Genomic DNA, 25,390 nt, shown 5'->3' with positions numbered 1-25,390 from the left:
AACTTGGCTGGTGCGAGGTCCCCCGCGCTGCCGCAGGCCGCGGGGCTCCCCCCGCTGCCTCCACGCGGGATCCTCCCGGCAGCCGGGTTGCGGGGCGGGGGGCCCGGGCGCCGCCTCCCCCGCCCCGGCTGGGGACCCCCCCCCCCCCGCCCCGCGGGGGCCGGGCGCCGCCTGATTGGCCGCAGCGCGGGGCCCCAGGGAAGGTGCCGCGGCGGCGGGAGGCGGCGGTGGCGGCGGGATGGGCGGCAGAGCCGGCTTCTTCGAGGTGGGTGCGGGCGGTGCGGGGGGCGGACGGGGCCAGCCCGGGCCGCGCAGCATCCTGCCGCCGGCGGAGGGGGCTGCCTGGTGGTCTCCTCTGTCTTCCCCCTGCATTTGCAGCGGAGCACCGGGGAGCCGGAGCGGTCCGCTCCTGGGTCCGCCAGGGGAAGTGGTCGCCGCTGGAGCCGGGTGGAGGGAGCCGGTGGGGCACGCTGCTCGCCGGGTTTTCCTCGGGGTGACGGCGCAAAGGCGGCCCCTCCATCGCCGTCCTTCCCTTCCTTTCCCTGGGCACGTTCCCTCCGTCGCGTCCCCGGTGGTCCTCGGACGTAGTCCCGGAGAGGAGGAGGTGGGTTGGGGGGGGTGGGTCCGCGGGATCCAGGCGGGCTCTCGGCGGTCCGCGGAAGCGGCGGATCACCGGCTGCGGGGCCCCGCGGACCCTCCCGCGGCAGTGCCGCCGGCAGCCTGCCAGGGGGTGTCTGGCAGCGCATCCCGGCCCGAACGAAAGAGCCAGAGCGAGGAATGTTCTCGGCACCTTCTGTGCCCAACTTCTTGGAGGACCCTGTCGCCGGCCGCCGCGCACCTCGCCGAGAGCCGTCCTGCCGAGCCCACCGGCCCGGGCAGGCGTGGCCCCGGGCGGCAGCGCCCACAGAGCGGCTTGGCTCGGCTCGGCTCGGCTCGGCGGCACGGAGCCGGTGCCCTGGCCGGGAGCCCGGCTCCCAGCCCAGCTGCCCTCGGCGGCGCAGCCCGCACCCTCTCGCGGGGAGGAGCGACGGCGAGTCGTGCGTGGGAAGTGAAAAATAGCTGGACGGGGTTTCATACGGCCAGCTCCTTGTGTGCACAGAAGTGCAAAGTAACATGCACCTGGGCAGTGTGGAGAGTAACGTATCTCAACTTCTATAAACAGCCACTCCGACTTTTTGCTAGAATTAGTTAGGCTGGCTAAAACAAACATTCCTGAATGGCTTGTGTTACAAAAACAGGTCTGCTGCATGGCAGCAATCCTGAATGTGTTTCTGCAGGCTCACACCTCAGTTTCTCCAGCACCACTCACCTAAAAATTAACACAATTCCTCCCCCCGTGCAAAATACAAAACAATTGTTATAACATTAGCAGAATCAAAAGCAATCTGAAAAGCAGCTGCTCCTCTGGTTACTTACCATGACCTAAAAGTTCAGGTTTTGCTTTTCAAAGCTATAAAAGTGTTCTGGACATCACAAACAATTCAGCAAAATAATCTGTCTCTAGCTCTTGTGGGTGTGAGGTAGGCACCTGCACCTTGCCTTTTCCTTTGCAGTGATGACTTCCCTGGTTTTTTTTTTAGGAAAAACAACAAAGCTTTTCACTGCCTCCTGCATTTCTACCAGTGTCCCAAACTCTTGTGAGACCCAAAGGCAGGAGCAGGCACACATGTATTACCTGCCTGCATGCCTTCAGTCATTGTTTGGTCTGCAGGTTTACTCTTCCGACATAGCCATACTGAATTTCTGAATAGCACTGGAAAACCTCAAAAGCACCGACATCACTCTTGTTACGTGATTTTGCAGGCAGAGAAAAACACAAAAGTGGAATTACCTGCTCCATCTTGCAGGCAGAACAACAGCAGCAGATACAGGTCTTTTAAGTCCTAAATCAAGATCCTGTGTCTATGCAACCTACTTAGTCCTTTTCTCTGTACAGTAAATAATGAGTGCAAACAGATTTGCCTAGTGTGTGTCTGTCATCCAGTGTGTGTCTGAGCGGTCTCAGGCGGAGGACGTGGACAAAGAGCCTCGGTAGCACTGAGCGGTGCTGTTGCACATCACTTTCTGCTCTGTTCTCCCCACTGATTTGCTTTCTGTGATAAATTCAATGAATTTGAATTCTGAATTGCATTGCCCCACCATGTGTTCAAAACTGAGCAATCAAAAGAAAGAAGGTAATTTTCTCACCTCTCGCAGTGCTTCCTGCGGAGCGGGGAGAGGGAGGGAATCTCTTGGTGTTACAAACATTAGTGTTGCCTGTTTGAGCTGCTGTATAGTTCTGTACTTTTCCCTGCACTTCTCTAAACCATTTCCCCTTTACTGCTCTTCTGTGGTGCTTCCTTATAGGAATCACAAAGCGCTTTACAATCACCAAACTGTCACTGTCTGAATTTTTTAGACTATGACTGTTACAAGTTTAGCAGAGGTTTATTGGTGGAATATTTCTTCCTGTTTTGTTGAATTTGTGCATTTGATCATGCTTAATAATCAATTTCATAGGTTCCTGAGTATGTAGGAAGGTCCTCTCCCTTATCCATGAATAAAATTGCTTTTTGGTGAACAGACCTACAAAAAGAAGGGCAAGAACATCTGGCTGGCTGAAAGGGTTGTCAAGCACTGGAACAGGCTGCCCAGGAAGTGGCTGAGTCACCCTCCCCGGAGGTATTTAAAAGACGCGTAGATGTGGCGCTTGGGAACTTGGTTTAGTGGTGGACTTGGCAGTGCTAGGTTAGTGCTTGGACTTGATTGTCTTAAAGGTCTTTTCCAATCTAACTGATTGTATGATTCTATGACTTTGAGTGCTATGACACTGTCTGTCAGTTCCCTTCTTTTTCTTTATGAGAGTCTTTCTCAGCGCAGCTAAACATAGAAAGACTTGAAAAATAGGCAATATTGCATGAAAGTGACTGTTAAGCCACTGAAAGGCAGATTCAGCTTTGGAAGTACCTTTAACTCCTTATTTTAAATTGGCTGTGTTCAAACTTAGTACCAACAATTATGAGCAACGACCTAATTAAGCCAAAATATGCTGGACCTAATGGATGGACAGCAAAAAAAAACAGAGCGGCTGAGTGATTTCCCTCTACTTATGAGATGTCTGTATTAGAACTGATGTGCAAAGTCAGGTTGCTGTACTCCTAGACCTGTGTTTCCACGGCTGCCTCTACATTTCTTGTTCTGTAATAATGCTCAAATAGGTCTTGTTTACTTCAGGTGTGTTTCTAATTTCACCTCAGCTTTTTTTCTCATTAATAGCTCAGGAGAAGCTTAGCAAGAACAACTACAGTTTAAAGAAATGTGTGCATACCTGAAAGTACTGCACCTGATAATTTGAGGAGATTCCCCTCTGAAAACAGAGATTTATGATAGAGACTTGTATCTGGATAATTAATATTCTCAAAGAGTGCTCATTTCTCCAAATTGATTAAAGAACAACTCTTCTGACCTATTTTAGATATATTTCAGAGCTCATGATACAGCTTTTCCTAAAAGTGCCTGCTTTTCTCCTTTCTATACAAGGATGTCTATGTGACATGCTTAGATGTAGATGTCTGTAGTAGAGAGCTCTGAAGTTAGGCTAATGAAACCAGGACATACCCTTTCTTTCCACTTGACAGGTTTAGGTCTTCAAAAGCACTTCATATAAAGAAAGTAGTATGGCGCTCTGACTTCCTAGAGGAAAGATACTGTATCAAACACACTCATACTGTAGAAGATTAGTGTCCTAAGAGCCACAGTTTTACTTTTGCTTCCTTAACTGGTCTGGATGGGAAATGCTTTTTGTGAGCAGTGATAACCAAAAACGTTTTGGAGTCTTTACTCTGTGAGGATAGATTGAACTGACATATGCAGTACAGTCTAAAAGCAATAATGTACTGGCCCCCCGTGCTGGCATTTAAAGTTTCTTCCCCTTCTGACTGTGATGAAAACCCTCTGAATGCAAGAGGGGAGTGACTGCTGCCTAGCTAGCTAGCATTGCTGAGATGTCACAGCTCCTGTTACAAAGGTTTCTCCCACTCAGAGCTATGCTGTCTAAAGCCTCATCAAGTAAGAACACTGAGAGCAAGTGCCAAAAGCAGGACTGCAGAGGATTTTAAGATTCTGTATCCTCCAAGAGTTGCCTGAACAAGACAAGACCACATATGAGATATTTGAACCATCATTTAAAGGGCCACTGCTGAAAATTGCCCTGCTATTTGAAGACATCTGCTCTATTTTCACAAGTAGCACATAAGATTATTATCACAGAAAGAGATGAGACAATAGGGAAAAACATTCTCCCTTTCTCTTCCCTCACCACTTCTCCACACACTTACCAACACTTTCTATACTCAGTTGTGCTGCTTCACTTAAAAGACAGAGCTTTGTCCTTTTTCTTTATGGAGTTTGAGAAACATTTAATTTTGTATAGGAAAATATGATAGTAAAACATTACTTGCCAGGAAGTACTTGGAGCTCTTCAGGATCTGAAGGCTATGTTTGAAATCAGAAGTCTTATTGAACAACAACAAAAAAAAGGACTTACTTGAAGTATATTTAAAAAAAAAATAATACAAATCTTGTGAGTTCATCTGTCAGTGTAATGGCTCGAGACTTTCCAGGGCTTCCAGTCTTCCTGCCTGGTCAAAAGACAGCAGACCCATCCTTGATACCTCTAGGTAAAAAAAAAAAAAACAACAACAAAAAAAAACCCAACAAAACAAACCCCCCCCCCCCAAACCTGTCTCTTCAGTTTCTTCAATTCTATGTCAAAAGCATACACTGGATGTACATTTTGACATCCATACACCAAATTATCCATAAAGAGTAGTAATGGAACTATAGATACTGAAGTTCAACATTGCAAATCACAGTGCTGATGCAATTAAATGATGGTGATTTCACAAAGAATTTACGAACTTCTTCCACCTGAATATTGTCATGGTAGAAAATAAGCACCATAAACTAAAGCCCTGAGGCAATGAATATTCTCTTGCACATGGAAAAGGCTACACAGTGGTGCTGAGAATCCTGGACGTCTACTTAGTGTTGAGTCAAAGCTGGCTTCGGTTCACAGATGGAGGCACTCCAGTCTGCTTCATAGTGACAGTGATACTCAGTGAATGATGTGACTTTTCAGTGTGCCTGGGAAATTGGCAACGTGCAGCTCTGTGTTAGCCAGTGTAAGTAAATACCCACTGAGTCAGTATTAACTGATGCAGGTTCCTTTTCCATCTTGTGCATTCTCCTGGACGATGTCATGCTAGTAAAAGCTGGAAAGCTTTCACAGGCTTTCAAGACCCAGAATTCACTGTGAAAGCACAAATCTCTAACAGCTCTTCCATTTTGTGAAGAATAAACCAGCCTCTCACTCTAAGGGAATACACCTTCCTTTTCCTTCCTGAACATTCTTACACAGACTAATTTTATCCCCTGTCATTTATATAAATGGATTTGTCTTTCTGAAGGATGATCATTTGTAGCTCTACACTTGTTACCATCCTCAGGTCCAGGTCTACAAAGGGACGGGCTTTGCGGTGCCTTCAGGTTAGGCACCCAGCTACAAGAGTGGATATGACGATTGGGAAAGGTATCCAAGTTTTACTTCACTGTGTGGTATCCCAAAAGGCATCCACTGTAGGGAAATGCTGAACAGCATGACAATGGAAGGGAGCAGTGCTCGAAGCAGCCCAGAGAGACAGGAGTTCAGAATTTCTCTCTGGGAGGAAACTGCCCTTTTCACTTTAATACTCTCCTGTCCTCTCCTGCTTGTACTTGTTCATCTCTCTTGAATCCTTTATTCCTTGCATGGTGGCCCAAGCCACCCAGGCCTTCTCGGGGAGGAGTGGGGAATGGCAGAAGACAGTCTACCACTTCCTGGCAGTGTATCTAACCATTACGTATAAAGCCTGAAGACCTAGATCATCTCCTTTGCTGACAGTTTAGTTTCATTCAGAAATAATCTACATGCTGCGCATTGTGCTGACCTTGGGATAAAGATGCTTACTGGATGAAGGTCCTTGAGCCTTAGATGCAAGTATGCCTAACTAACAAATCTGAAACAGGTGGAAGAAATAAAAATGTACGGAGTTTCAGCACAGTTCAAATGGTGGTTCTCATTAGCTTGCATAGGAGCAGAACGTAGGAAGCTGAAGAGTAAGTACCTAGTGTGTGTCTTGTGAAGCTTTAAATGCTACACATCTAAATTCTACAAAAGTGAAATTTAGTTGTATAAAGCCTTTTGAGTATGGCTGTCACTGTATCTCCTCTCTTTATACACAGTGAAATAACGTAGTAAGATTCTAGTCTCATGAAATATCAGCCAGTTGCTTCAGAGAGGTAAGGCTTTACTTAGTTGGACTACTTACAGAATAAGGTACAGCACTCCACAGCTAAGATGATGAAATTTCACTTTGCGGTTAAACGTTTGCCTTGGTTCTGCCTTGGGAATTCCTCAAACAGCATGTGGTTAAGCTATGGAACTCCCTGCCTCAGGACATTGTGCATGCAAAAAGTATACAGGTTTAAAAGGCAAATGGATAAACTAATGGAGGAAAAATCCATGAAAAGCTATTAAATACAAAGGCAGCACTTCTGGTGCAGGAAAATTGCAGTCTCTGTGTGTGTCTCCTCTCTTCCCCCCAGTCACTACCTTCTTGCTCTGTTTTATTACTTTTTCTGAGTCACCTGCTGTTGCCTGTATCAGAAAGAAAGATACCGTTCTAGATGGATCCTTAGACTCATCCTCTGCAACAGTTTGTACATCCCTTTGCAAGGGAAATTTCAGAGTGAAAGTAATTTGTAGCAGCAGTAGTGGCACAATGTTTTCAGTGTAAGTACACTTGCAGCAATTTCCCTTTGGCTCAATTCTATTGACTTCAATAAAGTTATTCTTTATATGCCATAGTGTGAGATCACACTTAGACATGCTTACTTTCTTCAGGAACAACACAGTATAACACAGTATACCAGAAAAGTCTAAGGAGACAGAGAAAATGACAAATTCCATAGGAAAAAGAAAATGTTTAGAAAGACTTAGGACTGTGGCAACCACTGACTTTTTTTAAGTGTTAAATTCAAGGAACCCAACTTACGTAAGCACTCGCATAGTTCAGGGAGAATTAATTCATTCTGCATTACTCTTTCTCAGGCTGGCTGGTTCCTAGACTGTAAAATAAGCATTTTTTTAACTGAGTAATTTCAAAAGAAATCAATACAATATATGCTTATATCAGTGCTCACAAAATCTCACTCAGCTACAGTTTAGTGAATCTGCTGAGTACAAATGGCTGCAAATAAAAACTCCAAGATGGACAGACATGATAAGTGTGTCAGTATTTCCATAACAGTTATCACACAATTTTTGAAGATCTGTTGATCCTTAAGCATTTAATGTGGCTTTAAACTCTACTATATTTTTGTAAACCTACTGAAAAGACACTGCATCTGAAAAATTGTTTTTTAAACACTGCTCAACTATTCTTCCCCTATGAATAAACCTTTCCCCCTTTTATTTCCCCCTTTTATTTTCTGAATAAAGGTTTAACAGCTGAATGTACTTTTTTTTTCCTGCTTATATAATATATTGATTATTCTTTGCCCTCAACTCATGCTAAACAATAATCATAAAGAAATTTTCTGTTTTTAAAGACACTATCCATCTTTAATCCTTACGCACTAGAACAAATCTGTCATCTAAACATTGAAGATACGTGTTTGTAGTCACTTATAAAAGAGTTTTATCATAGCTATCTTACACAAATCTGCCTATTGATTAAGTTCTACTCAAAGTAGTCTCAAGAGAAGCTGTAATTTAAAATGCCTTCAAAAATTCACCAAATAAGTGGACTGTAAGTCATACTGCACTAGTGCAGGCCAACAGTCAGTGTCCTATTGTGCTCAATGCTTGAAAACACATAGAAATTAAAGTTTTCTGAGCCAAAAAAATTATGTTTGAAAGGGATGATACCCATCGGTAAGTGTTCCAAGAACAGATTGCTGGGTATCTAAAAACTGTTGCCAACCAATACATTAACTGACTTGGTACTGCGCCTGAAGACTGGAAACACTGTGTTCAGTGCTACGTGGGTTCATGTAATTGGCCATTATGTTCAGAAAAGATAACATTTCTTGCTTTTCTTTCCCTTATGCAGGGAACATCTAAACACCGGGGAATGTTCTGATACAGCTAAGAGGCATGATAATTAGAGGAAACAGTCACCTTGTTTTCACTCCATCGTCGCACAACTTTCCGTAGGCTGGAGTGGAATCTAAAGCTGTTTTCCTGCATCCATCTTTCTGAAAAGGGAAAGACTGATTCATGTTTGCTTAGATCTTGAAAGTAACTGAAATCTTTGAAGTTCAGGAATGGGTGTCAAAAAAAAAAAAAAAAAAGAAAGAAACATTGAATAATTTAGGTTGCAAAGGACTTCTGGAAGTCATGTAGTCCAACTGCTGCTCAAAGCAGATACAACTAGATCAAGTGGCACTGGGTCCTGTTGAGTCCAGTTTTAAATACCTCCAAGGATGGAGATTCCACATCCTGTCTAAGCGACTTGTTCCAATGAATGGCCAGGTTCATGGTGAAAAAATTTCCTTGTATCTGATTGGATTTTCCCATATTGCAACTGGTGTCCATTGCCTTTCACCATTATCACTGTGCTCCTTCAAGAAGAGTCTGAATCCATCACCTCCATAGGCTTCCTGTAGATATTTGAAGGAATGAATGGGCCAGTACAGGCAGGTATGCCAGTCTGGCACTTCAAAGAAACATGCTGGAATAGAACCAAATAACAGTACAGAAGATCTTGGATGATTTGTTTGTGTGTTTTCCACACCAATTCCAAAGGTTCACAGAAGTACCTACATTTTTATACAGCCACTCCCGTGAAAACCACAGAGCAAAATGTCTCTAATTTTCAGTCTGGCCTTGTGGATAATGAGAATAACACAGCTAAAAGAGCGTAGGTGGCAGAAAGATACCCAAACTACTCTCTGCTTAGCTTGGAGAAGATTTTTCTAACACAGCCTCTGAAGGCCATAGACTAAAAGTGCCCCTGGGGCATTCTAATCCAATATGTATGTGCTGGGTATGGAACGGGAAGGAGACTGCTGAAACTGCTGCAGTCTGTAGGGCAGCCCAGTGGTATTCATTGACACCGAAGCATTGAGATACACCAAGGTTTCAACAATTCTTGTAGCAACTCGGCATCAGAAAGGACAAAAAAATGGTTTACAGCTCCCACAGTACTTGTTCTGTGGACTGCAAGGTCAGAAAGCTGTATTTCAAGAACAGCCTGCTGGGCAGGGAATCCACTTCATTTGCTTCCCCATGGAGATGTCACACAAAGAGAGACATTAAAACTTGAAATTTGTATTATTGCAAATATAAAAAAAACAAGGGAAAACATGTAATATCCCAATAATCTGTCACACATTCATTACATATCACAAAGGAGGAAAAGTGCTTACTTCCCTTGATGTCCCACTTAGAACTTAAAATGCACAGGTAGAAAATATCACTGCATTTGTGTCCCTTGTGGAGATCAGATTTGATACTGCTGGCTGGAGCTGAAGTGCTCCATTGCTGCACCAATAGAGAAATAACAATTTGGGGCAGGTAAAAGAAGGAAATAAGATACTCTTAACCTAGTGATCTCTTCAAAGCAACCCTGTTAGAAAGACACTAGACTGTGGCTCCTATTTTTAGTAAGGAATCGTATTTAATGTCCAATGTTAATCTATCCTCTTGGCCACTTAATACCAAACATAATTAATGCTAGATATTTATTTCTAAAAAAACCCAACAAATTCTTTTGGTACTAAGTAATGATAGTCCCAGTCATTTAGTGTGACAGATAAGCTTTGGACTGTCACTCTTAGCTATACCACAAAGTTCCCTTACATGATGAGAACAAATTAAATTAAAACACCATCACTGTATTTTAGGTTTTGCTAGCCTGCTGCAGCTGGGCGTTGAAACGTGGGGACTTCTCTGATTGGTTGTTGATTAAAATCATAACCTTTTGCCACAGTGCCATTTAATCACAGATATAAACTGCCCTTTCCTTTTCAGAGCTGTAGCTAAACCACTGCTTGGAATATAAAATGCTAATCTGCAGTTACTAATACAGGTGATCTGAGAGGCAGGCGTAACGCTGTTCCTATAACAACCTCTTAAGGGTTTGTGAAGTCCAGATCTTTAGCTGCATTTGTTCATTATGTCCCTGATGTTTTCCACTCTCTTTGCAATTAAAATATTCTGGGAACAACACACATTAATCTTCAAGCTGCATGTACTTAGAATATTTGCTTACATGCATATATATGCACATTTAATTTTTTTTTTCCTCAAACTGTCTTTTCCAGTTTTCAAATCATAAAGTCTCACTCTGAACAATGATTGTGAATTTGGGAATCAACTAAGAGTTTAGAGATTACTTAGGCAATAATTAGTAATTATCATTTTGTGTCCTATCAGGTGGAAATCCTTGATTGGAAGACAAAGAAACAGCTATGCTTCCTAGATAAGGTAAAACAAAAATCTCTTTAAAATGCTAGGTGACTATTTAAAAAATACTAACTTTTCTTAAGTAAACTCAGTGTTTATGAAGTGTATTTCATCTCCTGATAACCTTTCTTTGGCTACTGAAGAGGCAATGACTATGCACACTTCATACTGACTACAGAGTATTCAACCCTTTTCCAGAAGGAGCTTTTGGGCAAAGAGCACAACTTCAGCTGCTTCACTACGATGCTGCCAGTTGTGTCTTACTCACCCATAAGCTGTCAAACTGTCACTGCTATTGTAGTAACTCTTGTTCACTGCTAGAGAAGCTGCCTCTGAAACAGAGGCCACAAATTGTCCTCCTTTTTTCCTGTAAAAAGTACTTTGAATCACCCATACCAATCCTAGTCATCTGTAAGAAAGTTATACTGTTACATTGTTTCACACTTCTACTTGCATAGTCTTACACCTAGTAGTTGTCTTTCAAAATGTGTATCTTACATACACAATATTTTTTATTGCCTAGGTGGAACCAAATGCCACAATTAGAGAGATCAGATTGATGTTCCATAAATTATGTGAGTATAACTTTCACAGAAGTTCACATCACATCAGAGTATCCAGTATATAAATAGGAGAAAATTACGTAATTTTAAACCTGATGTACATACACACTGCTAAGTAACCTGCACATGAACGTGATCACAGTGAGATTTCAGTATAATTTTTTTTTATACTATCCTGATACACCTTTGTAGTTTTTCTGCTGTATAATTTCTCACAGATATTCGTGTTGAATAAATATTCCTAAAAATCTTTAGCTAAATCTTATCTTGTTATGTTGCATTCATTATAACAGTGGATGATCTAAACTAAACATTGTATATCACACAATTCTGTATGGTCTTACAGATCCTCGGTGGTATCCAGCAAGGCAGTCAATAAAACTTGATCCAAGTAAGTGCTTGTGAGAACTAGATTAACAAAGCTCTGAGCAGGGACCTGGCATAAAATGTGTACTTTGCATGGGTATTAGCTCTTAAGAATGAGTTTCCAGCTATGTTAATTAGCATTATGAAGGCTGAAGAGAATCCAGAACAAATTTAATTCTTTGAAAGCATTGAACAGAGTTCCACCCATGTGCCTGGTGCTTGGGCATTAATTCAGGAGTCTGCACATTGTTCCAATGCACTTTCTAACGAATGAGCACTTCTGCTTTCAAGATAGGCAGCACAGAATCTAGATGCTAATTTCCCTTAGCTGCAGTGAAATGATCTCCACAGTGATACTCAACTGGGAGTATAAAAAGGGCTGTGAGTTAGAACTATCAATTCATGTAAGAAAGAAAAGAAAGTCTAATGGCCAAGCTGTTTTAATTCATCTTAGCATTCAGTATAAAATGTACCACTTTCTTCTTTTGCTTCCATTAAGCATAATTTTATTTAAATAGTCCCTTAAAAGTATGCTAGTAAAGATTAGCTTGTTGTGTAGACTCTGTCCATGGAAAACAGGAGTATAAGTATCTTATTTCCTTCTTCAAAGATCTACCTTGTGAGATTCCTCCATGGACTTATGTCGTGAGACTTACCATAAGAAAATGCTGGCCTTCTGGAGATTCCCCGAAATGTAGGCATAAAAATGTTGAGTACTAGCTCAAGTCCTGTGGAATCACCTTCTAGCTGGTTGGTTGGGAAAAAAGGAGGCAATGAAAACCTCTGTAGGAGAGCCTTCCGATCTCAGCTTATCCTAGCTTCTGTTTGTCTGACAATGAGCAATGAGAAGAGGGGAAGAGAGAGGCGAGAGATGGAGGTGCAGCTGACTAGGAGGTCAGTGAGTTATGTTAAAGGGCAGTGACCCATCAGCAAATTCTGCTGTAGCAGTGATGAAGCAAGTCTACTAAACTAGGCAGGCACATAGTATTGAGAATTCTTCTAACCGTCTTCGTGTGAGTAGACAATCTAGGCTTATATGTGATTACAGGGATAAATCAAAATTAAGTATAAACATGCTTAGTGTGTTCATTGAGATTCCAGTAAAGCCAAGTCACATCAAAGAATATCACAGATCGGTTAAAGCACAATATAAAGCTAGTATGCTACCAAAGCTGAATTGAATTTCATTGAGATGTAATGACTTATTTCCTTCTCAGAAGGAAAGTCCCTGAGGGATGAGGAAATCCTGCAGCACCTCCCTGTTGGCACAACTGCTACGCTATACTTTAGAGATTTAGGGCCACAGATAGGATGGACAACGGTGAGCTATGCTTCAAGTCTGAGCCATTTTAATGGCTATTTTTCCATAATTAATTCTTCCATCACTTTTTGTCTCCTTCCAATATTTCTGCATGATGCCTGCTCTGATAGTGGATGCAGGCAATGAATCCTCATTGCTTCAGTTCATTTAATCAGGGAAAGCAGTAACAGAATATTCTGAATGCCTAGCTCCCTGGGAGAGCAGCAGCGGAAAATTTGCTGCAGGGTAGGCTGGCTCTACTGAACTAAGATATAGGTTCTCAAATGGATTTAAATGTCTACTACAAAATCACTAGGAATTAGGTACCTAAATGCCTTCGAGGATCTGATTCACAGTGTCTGTGTAACTCTCCTGACAAAGATCAGGATTATACTCCTACGAGTTTGTCCTGTGAAGAGGCATGTAAGCAACTTCACATGTCAGTAACTGAAGTGACTTCAGCAGGAAAATGCAGGAAAGTAAGATCAGTTATCTGTCTGCATGTGGCTGCGTCCCAGGATGCTAGTGGCAGGCTAATGACAGCTGACAATTTCTGCAGCATTAGTAGCCATCCACAAAGACCTCGCATATTTACTGTCTTAGCTCAAATGCGAATTCTGCCACAACTCAGTTGGAGGCAACACAGCGCTGCCGTTCATGCAGTGAGGTGACCAGTGACCCCTCCAGCTCTTCAGAAGGTCCAGGATGCACATATTACACTGGTTCTAATGAAACAGCACAGCATGAAGGGAAAAGTACTCCATAATTTAAAGGCACATTTACCATTTCTGAGCTATGAGACATTAATAAAATCTCGTGTTAATGACAAATAGCAAAGAAAACATTCATAGGAGGTAAAATAAAAAAGTCAAATGTTCTGCAAAACTGAGTCTTCACACCATTACTTTGGATGCAGTGCTGATAAATGAGGCAGCTATTACACAATCTAAAAAAACAGTAAGACAGGGAAAAACTTCTAATGGCAATGTACGCTCCAAGACACACGTGCATTAATATATACCAAAATATCACAGCCCAGAGTAACACCAGACTTCTGCCACTCTATAATCTTTCCTTCACATTCTGCTCTCCCTGCCCTTCAAGCTACTTCATGCAAATGTAAACCAAGAAATATCTCTGTTTTATCAAATAAAAAAGACAAACTTCTCATCTACAATCAAATCCAATCTTCACCAGAGAAAATGCTGATTGTTACAGAAGTTTATAATACAACTTTTCTGAGTGTCAAATTAATTCTAAACACATTAGAAACCAGTGGTTGGGGTTTTTTTTCTCTTCTTTTTTTTTTTTTTTTTTTTTGGTGATGGAAGTACAATCAATTTCCCTTCTTTCTCCATAAATGAGATATGGGCCTCACTTATAGAAGTGTGGAAAACTCAACTGTTAATGTTTGGTCCAAAGCTAACTTCAATTTAAAGTGATGTTCCTAAGAAATACACACATATCTGAAATGAAATCAAGTTAGATAATCACTTCTTTGGTTTCCTCTTTTTTTTTCTTTGTTCAAACTAAAGATTGTTTGAACTTAGAATTAATTGATCGTTTCCTGGGACATCTGCTGTGCTAACTGTTTATACAGACGAGGTCACCTGTGAGCACTTACAAGCTGTGTTTCCAGTTTAACCAAAATTCATTCATTAGAAAGAAAGCGCCTCTTATTTCAAGATAAATTATTCACCAAATTTCATTTTACCCCAAATAAAGCAACAGTTTTTGAGGGCAAGAGGAGGGTGAGAGCTGTGTAAATGTAACATGCATGCGTATTTACCATGATCTGTGGGCTGCCGTTATTATCTTTTCATACCCATGCTGTGTTAGCTGCACTGGCAATGGCTGTTTGTATGCAACTGAGGCAAATGCATTGCAAAACACTTACGTGCATGTCTACCAGTTTCATAGCCCAAGCCCAAACATGCTGTTCCCTCCCTGCCTCTCTAAATGCCATCCTGGGTCAGTGGAGGTGTTTATCCCACTGCATTAGTTATTACAAAGAAACCAGAGCAAAACCATCATCTAATTCAGCTGTCTAATTATTTTCTCTCTTTTTACAGGTATTTTTGATAGAATATACAGGTCCATTGTTCATCTATTTTCTGTTTTATTTCCGCATGCCTTTTGTCTATGGACTGGATGAGAGGTTTACAACAAGCCCACATCCAGTAGTTAAGTAAGTCTGTTTGCAGGCTTGAGCAAGTATTTCTTGTTAGCATTGTAGTCTTATTCCAAATGTCTTGCCACATTTGTTTTTTTATCACTCTTAAATGCTTTTGTCTTGCTGTTTCTAGCTTGGCATGTATCTGCCATTCTTTCCACTACATCAAAAGGTTGATTGAAACAGTATTTGTTCATCGGTTCTCCCATGGGACTATGCCACTGAGGAATATTGTGAAGGTAAATTGTGTCGGAATCTATCCATAGCCCTCCTTGCGAATCCAATCTAGCCAACCTATGCTCTGCCTCTGCAGTACATATTTTTTGGTGTGGCTCTTGTAGTAATGCACAGCAAATCTCACCCTTAAAGCTGTAGTTCTTTCAAAATATTTCTTAATGTTGCTATTGTGTAACCCACATGTTGCCATACTGTTATTCATGTTATAGTATTCTCATTGCTCTTTTAGAATTTTAAACCTTCAGCACACCCTTCCTTTTCACTCCCTGGGCCTGAAGGTAACCTGGGCCTGATAGTAACCATGTTAACTTTTAAGGTAGCACAGGCAGGCACAATGCTGGGGAGGTGTTCTTTTTTTTTAAAAAAAAGCCCTACTTTTTGTAACAGTCATTTTACATCTTCTTTGCCCCTAACACTCCCTTTGCTGTTGAGCAGCTGTTAATTTACCTTTGATCCAGTGCAAAGCAGCTTGGTTGTTCTGCATTTCTTTCTCCTGCAGGAGCACTCCCTAATGTTACCAGTGCTGCTGTAGCACAGGGCAGCTGTTGGGATGTGAGCCTGTTTCCCAGATGTCTGTGAAGAAGTACAGCGGACTGCATGGTTACGCATAGGCTGTAGTTATTTTACAAATGTTTGCATCAGAGTACACACTGGTATTAAAAAAATACGCTTTATACTCAGAAAGACAGGAGATTATAAATCTGCAACTGGAAAAGCACATAGTATACTATCAGCATTTGGATATTTAACATGACACTCCCTTAGAATTTGCATCGTGGCAGTGATACTCCCAGCAGCTGAAGCTCTACCTTGTGGCTAACTCCTTACAGCTCTGCAGCGGCTCTGGTAGTTCTGGCGATAGCTTCCTGCTTTCTAAATGAAAGGAGGGTCTGTAGTTGAGCAGCGGCCCTCAGAAAGAATGCTCCATAGCAATTGACTTTGTTTTCTGCAGCGGCAGAATGCAGAGGTTAGCAGATCTCTTGAAGGCTAGGAGATCTCTTAAAGACTTGGTCTTGATACAGTAGTAGCTAATGCATACTAAAGAGCAGATAAATGAGCAACTTTACCTTGAAAAAGAATCTGTAGAATGTGATAAATCTTCATTTTCTCACTGCCAGCTACTCGCTCTTTTCAGACCATACAAACTGTTGTTGCTAAAATTGACATTTGTACCAGTCGTTTTGGTAACTTCTACTTTTCCACCTTCTGAGGTTGGTGGTACTTGCTTTCATCTGTAAAGTTGCTCACAGTTCTTCTTCTACCTGCTTAGCAGTGCTTGAGTTTGATTTGCTTTTATAATTTCATTTACTTTGGTGGTGTTACTCCGAAATTGTGCCAGTGAGAAAAATATCACGCCCTCTTTCCTTTTTTTTTTCTCTCACACAGAGATGGTGGACAAAGCTTCATACATTAAGTGTTTCATCCCATACACAGCAGATACAGATAGCTTATTTCCTAAGTGCAACGGACAGCTACCTTTAACAAGAGACACATCAGTCTCGATAAGCAGAGATCTGAGACAGGAATTGATGAGATTTGTAATTTTTATCCTTTGTTTACCAAATGGAAATAGGAATAAATGATGAGGTAAAATGCAGCAGGGGTTCACCCAAAGCAGTTCATGCTATATACTAACATAGAATAATTCTTTCTAAGATATATGATTTTTCTAGGCAATGGAAAGGTAGCATTCCTGATTTATCTAGACTTAGCAAACAACTGGCTCAGGGTGAATAAGATAGGGATTAATACAAAAATTGTGTGATGATAAAGGAACTAACTAAAGGAAAGATGATTGTGGTTGTGCCAGAAAAGGATCTGTCAGACCTTTAGTAACAGGGAGGTACCAGAGGAATTCTTAAAAGATTAGTCTTACGGCTGGTCTTCCTGAACATTTTTGTGGGTAAAAAATAAGGGATATTGTCCCTTTCTGTAAAAACATCTGGAAGAAATAAAACATTAGATCTAAAGAAATACCATTTAAACCAGAAGACAATGTAATGAGACAAACAGAAGGGTACATGCTGGTCATGAATAAACATAGGCAGAGCATTAAGAAATAGCTTTGATCATCATAGGGATCATCAGTTGGCGTAGAGAAGACAAAAATCCTAACCACAACTTTGTAAACTTAGGAATAATTTATGGGATCCCTACATTATCTGAACTATCTGCAAATCTTTTTATAAGAGATTGTTGTAAAGCTTTATTATTCACCTGGAATAGGAAAGATTCACAGAAACCATTTCTTTCTTTCAAGTTGAATTTATGAAGTCTGCACTCTGCTGTTCCTACCTGAACCTCACTGGAGGCTTTTCTGTGTCCAGTAAGGCTCCTAGTGGCAGCTGGACATTTGCAGTGCTACTGCTAAGGACCTTAGCAGTGGCAGACTCCACTCATCTTAAAAGCTCCTTTTCTTCTAACTGAGGAATACTCTTGCAGTAAATCATGTTCTTTGGATGCATAGTACTTGTTCAGTTTAATTACAGCATGTATTGTTGGGAACTGAGCCATGATAATTTATTTATTTAACACTTTACTGAAATCCATTGCCATATGATCCTCCCTGTGCCAGGTTCTGAAATTAGGGAAACATTTTTCGTAAGATGCCATTCCAAGATTACAAGAAGCTGTTTCCACCTAAGTTTGTACAGCAGTTAGTAAATTGTAGGTGATGGTAGAAGAAGTTAGTGTTAAGGAGGAAGCAGTAGTTTATGGATAGGACACTAACTGGATTGTTCTTCACTGGAGTCCTTCTTCTGGCTCTCTTCTGCTTTTCCTGGGGAAAAGGGGAGTTGTCACAGGGAAGTTACTTAATCTCTCTGCTCCTTTGTCCCACTTGATCTGTAATTTGCTCTTTCTCATCAGTTATCTATTTATATATAATCTCAGAGCAAGGATGTACTATGTGCTTGTATTACAGCATACCCAAGAGGGTGTCCATTTTGTCTGAGGTCTCTGGGCACTTCAGTGCTTTGATTAACTCTGAAAAGAAAGTGTAAATGCAACAGAATGTTTGATACAACTGCTCGCAGCAGATGGGGGCCTTACCCTTCACCAGCTTTTTCAGAAAAACGCATCAGACACTGCAGTCAGCTAGTGTGGTCTGCAGATGCTGAGGTAATCACTTCTTGGGGTATTATTGCTAGAAATGCAGTTCTGGTGTACATAGGGGGAAAAAAGCTGCAACATCCAAAGCCAAAAAGTTAAACCAGTCAGGACAGGAAAGAATGCAGCCTTGGATAAGAATTTTGTCTGTGTGAGCTGGAAAGGAAAACTGTGAAGGAGAAAGCATAAAGACCTAGAAATTTCTAAGGTACATGAACCTTTTAGAAGGCCAAGAAAAAATGAATCACCAGAAAGAGTAAGAGGATCAGTGTTCTACTCAAGAGTGAAAATAGGAGTGAAGAAAAGATAAGGGGAAGGAAAAGAACAGGAGAAGTGGTGAAAGGAAGATAAAGAGCTCAGTTTTGGTCTTGCTATAGAAGATAACCAAACATGTCCTAAAACATTAAAACCTGAGGCACTAGATTTGATAAAGGAAGAAATCTCAACTGATGAGAGGCATATTTATGAGTTGTCGATGAGGGTTAAAGTCTGTCTGCAAGAGAATGGCACCTAGAGGTGAGAGCACATAGGAAGAGGAGGATTGGGCCAAGAAAGGGCCTTCCTCCTACCTACAGCTATTTAAGGAGGGAGAAGATAACCTGTCACCAAGATACTGAAGCAGCAATGAGTGTCAGGAGAAAAACCACACGAGGCAGCGCCTGGAAAACCAAACAAGAGGTAGAGATTGTAATTGTATATAGGTTTTTTTTCATGGATGAAGCCTGTGAACAAGCTCTGAGATGGGTCAGGAATAAGTCAGTACAGCCATTAGTGACAGCTATGTTACCAGAGTTTAGAGGATGGAAGCTGGATCACAGAAAGCCAAGGACAGCAGCAAAAGGGACAAATCACAGGGAAAGGGCAGAATAAAGCGTCAGGCATGATGACTTCAGGTAGAAAAAGTTAAAGCATGCTAAAGAAAGAAAACTGATGGGCTGAAGGAATAGAGGAAAGGCAAGAGATTGGGCGATACAAAGTAATAAGTAAAGAAGAGAGCACAGTGCCTAAATCTGGTTTTGCAGAGTCTCAGGTGTTAGCAAAACAAGTCTCTTTAAAATAGTCTATATGGCACCTCGTCTTTGTCCAAATGGCTTGCCAGACAGGATAAATTTCTTTTGAATAGTATCATTATACTTTCTAAAACTGTATATAAACTTAACAGGTCCAAATATTTGAGAGGAAATCTTACTCTGTGAGCACTACTTCCTTCCTTTTATTTCCTGTTGTCTGCTCCCACCTTACCACACTTAGTATTGTCATTTCTTGTTATATTATCAGCAACTTGAAGGATCAGCCCAATTCATTGTTATCAGCGGTCCTTGCAGTGAATATTGGCCTAGAGAATTGTACTAAAACAAAGAAAAATTCCCTGTTTTTCAGAACTGCTTGTATTACTGGGGATTTGCAGCTTGGCTTGCTTATTACATCAATCATCCTCTTTACACTCCTCCTTGTAAGTAGCAAAACAACCCTCAATATGATTTACCTACTTGTGTGTTTGTATATTAGTACTAATCACATGTAAACTTTTTTTTTTTTTTAGCTTATGGCAAAAAACAGATCAATTTTGCTGTGATCATGTTTCTGGTAGGTTTGTTGCTCTTTTTATAAAATGCTAAAACATCTTGCTTTATTTCTTATGTTATATAAGTGGAAGACTGAGTAGGATAAGCAGATACTTAGAACTTGAACACTTGGGACATACTACTAGAGCTGACCACTTGCAGGCAGAACAGATAAATCTGTAAGTTTTTAATGTGATCTTGTGCACAAGGGAAGATTTTGATTCAGTATCCATTTCAAGACTGGGATATTTATCTGCTGAGATGATCTCTCATAATCTTTAAAAGAATCCTGGAACTAACAGTTTGTGACACTGTGTTTAAAGGCCAGTGAGTTTGTTTTGTGAACTGTTTATTGAGTGTTAAAAATCACAACAGATCATAAAACTCAGAAAACTGGCCAACTAAGAAAGTATGTTGCCAATAATTTCCAGGGATAGAGGCTCATTTTGCTGGGCTTCAGAAATTTTTTACAGTTTTCCTTATGAAGCAAAATTCTTAAGTCACTGTCTGTTCATTCTCACGGTTCCTAGGAACATTTCATACATGCAGAAGCAACGTTAGTGTAGCCAACAAAGATGTACTTATTTTTCCTATGTATGTGTAACTTGTTTACAACATCAACTGTTCACTTGCTTTGAGAAACTAATCGTCAGTGACTGCAGGATCTCAAAGCAGCATCCCAGTATGAAAATTTTGTGAGTTCATAATCTATTCCAATTTTATAGAGAGACTATGTAACTGAAAGCACAGAGCTGGGCATAAATCTCAGGAGCTCTGACCGCCAGTCATTTGCTTTAATAGTTGTGCTTTGCAGACACTGGAAACTATCCATAATCATACAAATGGGTCATTTCAATACACTTTCTGCATAATTGATTGAGGAAGCATTATTTAAAACCAGTGGAGGAAGCTGTGTCAATTATATTTCACGATTCATATCAATTATACTCTAGAGAAGAAAACCTACTTAACGTCCAACTCGTATCTTCTTTGGGATTTTAATAACTTTTGAGAAACCAAAACTATCCAAATCAATTTTTAGGGTGTTTTTAAAGACATAAGAACAACCAAAAGATAAAGCATGTATCTCCTGGGTTTACTTTTATCTCCTTTGGTTTACTGCCTTTAGATCTCGTGGGGATTATATAAGCAGTCAATTTGATCTTTTGGACTGAGTCCACATTTGCTGCCAAATGTCATAAATATATAACAGAGTATAATATGAACTCATGTTTGAACAAAGACATTCCATCCTCCTGTCAGACCGCAATCTTGGTTACTTGGTTAAGGATATTTATTATGTTTATAATAGATCCTTTTCCCTCTTTTTTTTTTTTTTTTTGTACCCCACAAAATAACAAAAAGGAAGAAGAGTAAATAAAAGGGAATCATATTTTTAACTCCGCCATGCTTTTTCTTGCAGCTGTGTGAAGCTGGAAATTTTTCAATTCATGTTGCACTCAGTGACCTCCGGAGAAATGGTAAAAATCACATTTTAATTTTTCAGTTTTGCGCTGCAGTACTTCTGCAGTCAGTACTTCTACAGTTACTCTGCCTCATGAAAGACCTGATCCTGGAGGGCATTGAGACCTGTGCCAGCTGACTGCTGTGGGAGCACAGGTTACTCAGCACTGTAAAGACTAGATTCTAGGGGAGATCAGACAGTGCAAGGAATCCAACACCAGACTGTTAAACAGCGCTTCTTATCTTAATGTAATTTTTATTGGTTAGGGCCAGATTGTGTTGGGGGGAGCAGTTACATTAGTTACACCTGTAGTGCAAAAGGAAACAGTGCGAGTATAAGCTCTGCTTTGGTGAGCAAGGGAACTGGCTTCTACAGGGGGCACAAGATCTCTGTGCAGGCCAGGGCTCCCTGGGCACAAGCCAGACATCTTACAGCTATCAACTATGATTGCTAAAATCCCATTCTGTGACAATCTGAGAAAACCTTTAACTTCTAAATCTAAACTTGAGGTACCTCTTCTTACAGGAGTGACTGTGATCAAAGGCATATATCAATGACTTTCTAATGCCCAGAACACTTCCTCACAGTTATCCTATTCCTTCTTGTGGGTCCAGAGGACATTTTTTTCCCATGTACTGCTTCTCACTCTGGTAGTGATGAGACACAGGAATAGGCACAGTTGGGCTGTCTTTGCAGGAAACAATGTATTTAGGAGTGTGAATATTTTGTGATTTGTTTTCTAATCTATAGGATCCAAAATCCGTAAGATTCCATATCCAACAAAGAATCCTTTCACATGGCTGTTTTTCTTTGTATCTTGCCCTAACTATACGTATGAGGTATGTATTTTCAAACAAGATGTTAAGATTTTAGTTTTGCTGAATATATTTTCATTTCTTTTGGAATGTTAAACATGGAAGAAACCTCTGAAATTTGAGTTCAGCTCAAATACATTTCCCCTCCTCCACTAAACCCCATGAAATCAGACAGCAGACAGGAACTTGTCTTCTCCCTCTCCTCCCTTGAGGCGCTGCTTAGGGGGCTAATCTTAAGCAGACAGCCCAGACCCTGAACTTCAGTGTGGCTGCTAGACAAGACAGATACACCTTAAAGCAGTGCAAATTTTGCAGACAGGAATGGGGAGGTTGCCACTGAATGTGTGTTGCAACAAGGGGATGGGGGCACTTGGTGGATTTATAATATAAAATAGCCCAGGAATATCATAGTACACAGGAAGAGAGTGAGTAGACAAATAGAAGATATTATGGTAGAGAAAATGGAGAGATAGATGAATAGAAATTATTGTGGTAGGGAAAATAGGAAATAGGCCCAGGTCATCTTCCCCATTTTCTCGGGTTATAGTCAGTTGTGTTGGTGGTGACTGCTTTAAAAGCTTGAATCAGTTTATCACTTCATATTACTTAATCAGGAGCCAAAGTCCTGACTCAGTCCAAAAGCAGTTAAAACCAGTGCAACTCAGTGTAAAACTCACCCTTGCACAGAGGGACAGCATCAGGTAGTAACTTCAGTGGACATGAACAGATGTTAATGAGAGCAACATTTGGCCTCAGACTATAGAAAGTTACCGTTCCTAGGTCTGATGGAGATGTAACAAGTACAAATTAGGCAGAGAAACCAAAAAGACAGTATGCTGTAATGCTTAAAATTTTGTCATTATAATAGCAATGGAAGAAAACACAAAGGTTTTGTTTGTGCTAATAAGGCACTGTTCACCTTTTTGGCTAAAGGTTATTAATGCTAGAAATTGATCTGGCTGACCTTGGCTTTTTTATTTACCTATACTAGGACAAGGTTGTTTTTGATCAATAGAGACATAAATGCAAATGCTGTCACCAGAAATATTTTAAATTTCCTTGGCCAAAACAGGTGGGGACCTGGATCAGTTTCACTATCATGACTCAGTGCGTTCCAGGTGAGTAATGTTTTGGTACGTCACCCTGAAATGATATCAGCAGCAAGAATGTGTTTTTAATCTGATAGTGAAACACATCTTTTTCTCCTTCCCTTCCAGTGGGGCTGTTCACCTTGCTTTGCTTCATTCAGATGACAATCTGGGCAAAGGATAAACACTGCACCTACCTACGAGAATTCAAGGATTATCCAAGTCTTCGAATGCCAATTATTCCATTTTTGTTGTAAGAAAAAAGGTTTAATTTGAATATTGCACGGAACTTCAAGAAAAAAAGCTCATAAGCTTCCTGCCAAATAAGTGAATTAATTTAAAGGATTTTGGTGCATGTTGAATCTCCACTGCTGAGGGAAATTGTACACACTGGAAAGCTACACTTCCTAATGTTCAAGAATTCTGAACTCAGAAGCACCTTCAGAAAATAAGGCTTCACTGCACAGCTGGTAGTCACAAGCCCCTGCAGTTCAGTGTAACCTGATTGACTTTTATTTTCCTGTACTAGTCTATTTAGATTGATGGATCAGAGATACTGAGAAGTCTGTGCTGAAAAGCAGCTCCAAATTTAGCAGTGGCATTCTGCAAGACGTAAGTACATTGGAACGAGGACGGGCCAGCTAACTACTAGAGAGCTCAGCTCAGCCAGCGTGGCCAGCTGGCCTGAAGATAGTGGCATGATCTGCCTTCTTTGACTTGAAGAAGAGAGTGTGCTGCCTGGAGGCAGGTGCTTTGTAACAAATAACATTACCAAAGAGTATGAATGGTTCCTGGAATAAAGAAACAGGCAATATCTCAAATACCTGATTTGGGTCTAACCCCTAATTTGCCAAAATAATCTGAAGTAAGAACTATTTGGAGTATTTGTGGATGTAACATCCCGCATTGTTGGGGTTTTTGTTTGCTTGTTTTTAGTCTTCTTCATTAGTAAATTGCATACTAGTAAATAAGATTTGAAGATCTGATCTATGCTGTATCTGTGACATTTGGCCTGTTTTCATATAACAAGTCCTTATGATACTAAAGGGCCTTTTACCTAGCATTTTATGTCAGTATTCTCTAAATAATTTTTAATACATTTTGTAAATACATGAAGTGACTGCTAGTCCTCAGAATGCTAGCTCCCTTCCTATTTTCAGAGCCAGAGAGAAGAATCAGTTACATTTTGGACTTCCTGTGTTTTCTTTTTTACAAGATGTTCAGTAGGACTTAGTTGGGTTTTGTGCAAATCTAGTAAAAAAAAAAAAAAAGACTATTGCAATCTATCAGAATGGTATTTTAAAGAAGCTATTTTAGAATATGAAGAGAATGCATAGATACTGTTTTGTTTCATTATTAATTTATTTATCTATAATGGATGTATAGAAAGATTTTTGCAACTATTTATAAGGGTAAAATATGCAATAAATTCTAGACTATTTTGAACCAGTTGAGATAATTATGGCAAAAGACAACAACTACAATTGGTTGCTGGTTTCATAATTTTTTTACAGTAAAAATCAAGAATGTCCTTATATTAAAAAAAAAAAAAATCTTCATCAATTGAAGAAAAAACCTAACAAAGCAAAAATACATGACCCAAATTTTATTTCTGTATAACATATCTTGTAGAAGGTTTATTAGAAATGGTTAGATCTGGTAGATCACTGAAGCAATACAAAATTTTTAATTTGTTTTTAGTATCATTATTTTTCACTAGTTTAACTGTGAACCGGAGAAGAGAGCTAAATGTCAAATGATTTCCGTTGAGTGCAGTGTGGAGGACAAGCACGCTGAAATTTTCCTTCTGAGCACAGAGAAAGCCCAGACCCTATTCACGCTTTACATCCACTTAAAGTCCAGTCACAGGAAATAAGAAAAAATTGATCTTGTTTAATAACAAAGATATCTTTCCAGGTGTCCGTAAGAAAACAAGACTTCTGACAGATACGGACATAGTCTCTTTCCTTTTAATCTCTATTTTGACATTCTGCTTCTATTTGAGAAACTTGAAGATGAGTATGAGAGAATTTTCATTAAGATTTTTTTTTTAAAAGCACATTTCTTGCCTGAGTCTGAGATCTGAATTAATTCTTCCCATTCTTGCTGAGACAACCATCTGTTTTCACTGGCAGCCTGGTGAGACAGTGAAGCGGTATCCCAGCACTAGCCCCATCAGCCAGCACTCATGTGCTGACCTTGGTAGCCCTGTGCACTCAGG

At 40.5% G+C, this 25,390-nt stretch overlaps 1 protein-coding gene across 1 annotated transcript; it reads left to right on the top strand.

Annotated features, from left to right (window-relative positions):
* The first annotated feature begins 231 nt into the window (after positions 1-231).
* Positions 232-24,584, top strand: TECR (trans-2,3-enoyl-CoA reductase). The gene is made up of 13 exons (XM_086753379.1): positions 232-265; positions 10,460-10,510; positions 11,013-11,064; positions 11,399-11,443; positions 12,636-12,739; positions 14,791-14,906; positions 15,025-15,130; positions 19,617-19,689; positions 19,780-19,823; positions 21,225-21,282; positions 22,017-22,105; positions 23,154-23,199; positions 23,299-24,584. The coding sequence occupies exons 1-13, from the start codon at positions 239-241 to the stop codon at positions 23,424-23,426; spliced, it is 939 nt and encodes a 312-aa protein (XP_086609505.1). The 5' UTR covers positions 232-238; the 3' UTR covers positions 23,427-24,584.
* Positions 24,585-25,390: the final 806 nt, after the last annotated feature.

Source organism: Chlamydotis macqueenii, chromosome 8 (assembly GCF_036417535.1).
Source record: "Chlamydotis macqueenii isolate bChlMac1 chromosome 8, bChlMac1.mat, whole genome shotgun sequence".
Classification (NCBI taxonomy): domain Eukaryota; kingdom Metazoa; phylum Chordata; class Aves; order Otidiformes; family Otididae; genus Chlamydotis; species Chlamydotis macqueenii.
This window is presented reverse-complemented; position numbering and strand designations above follow the sequence as displayed.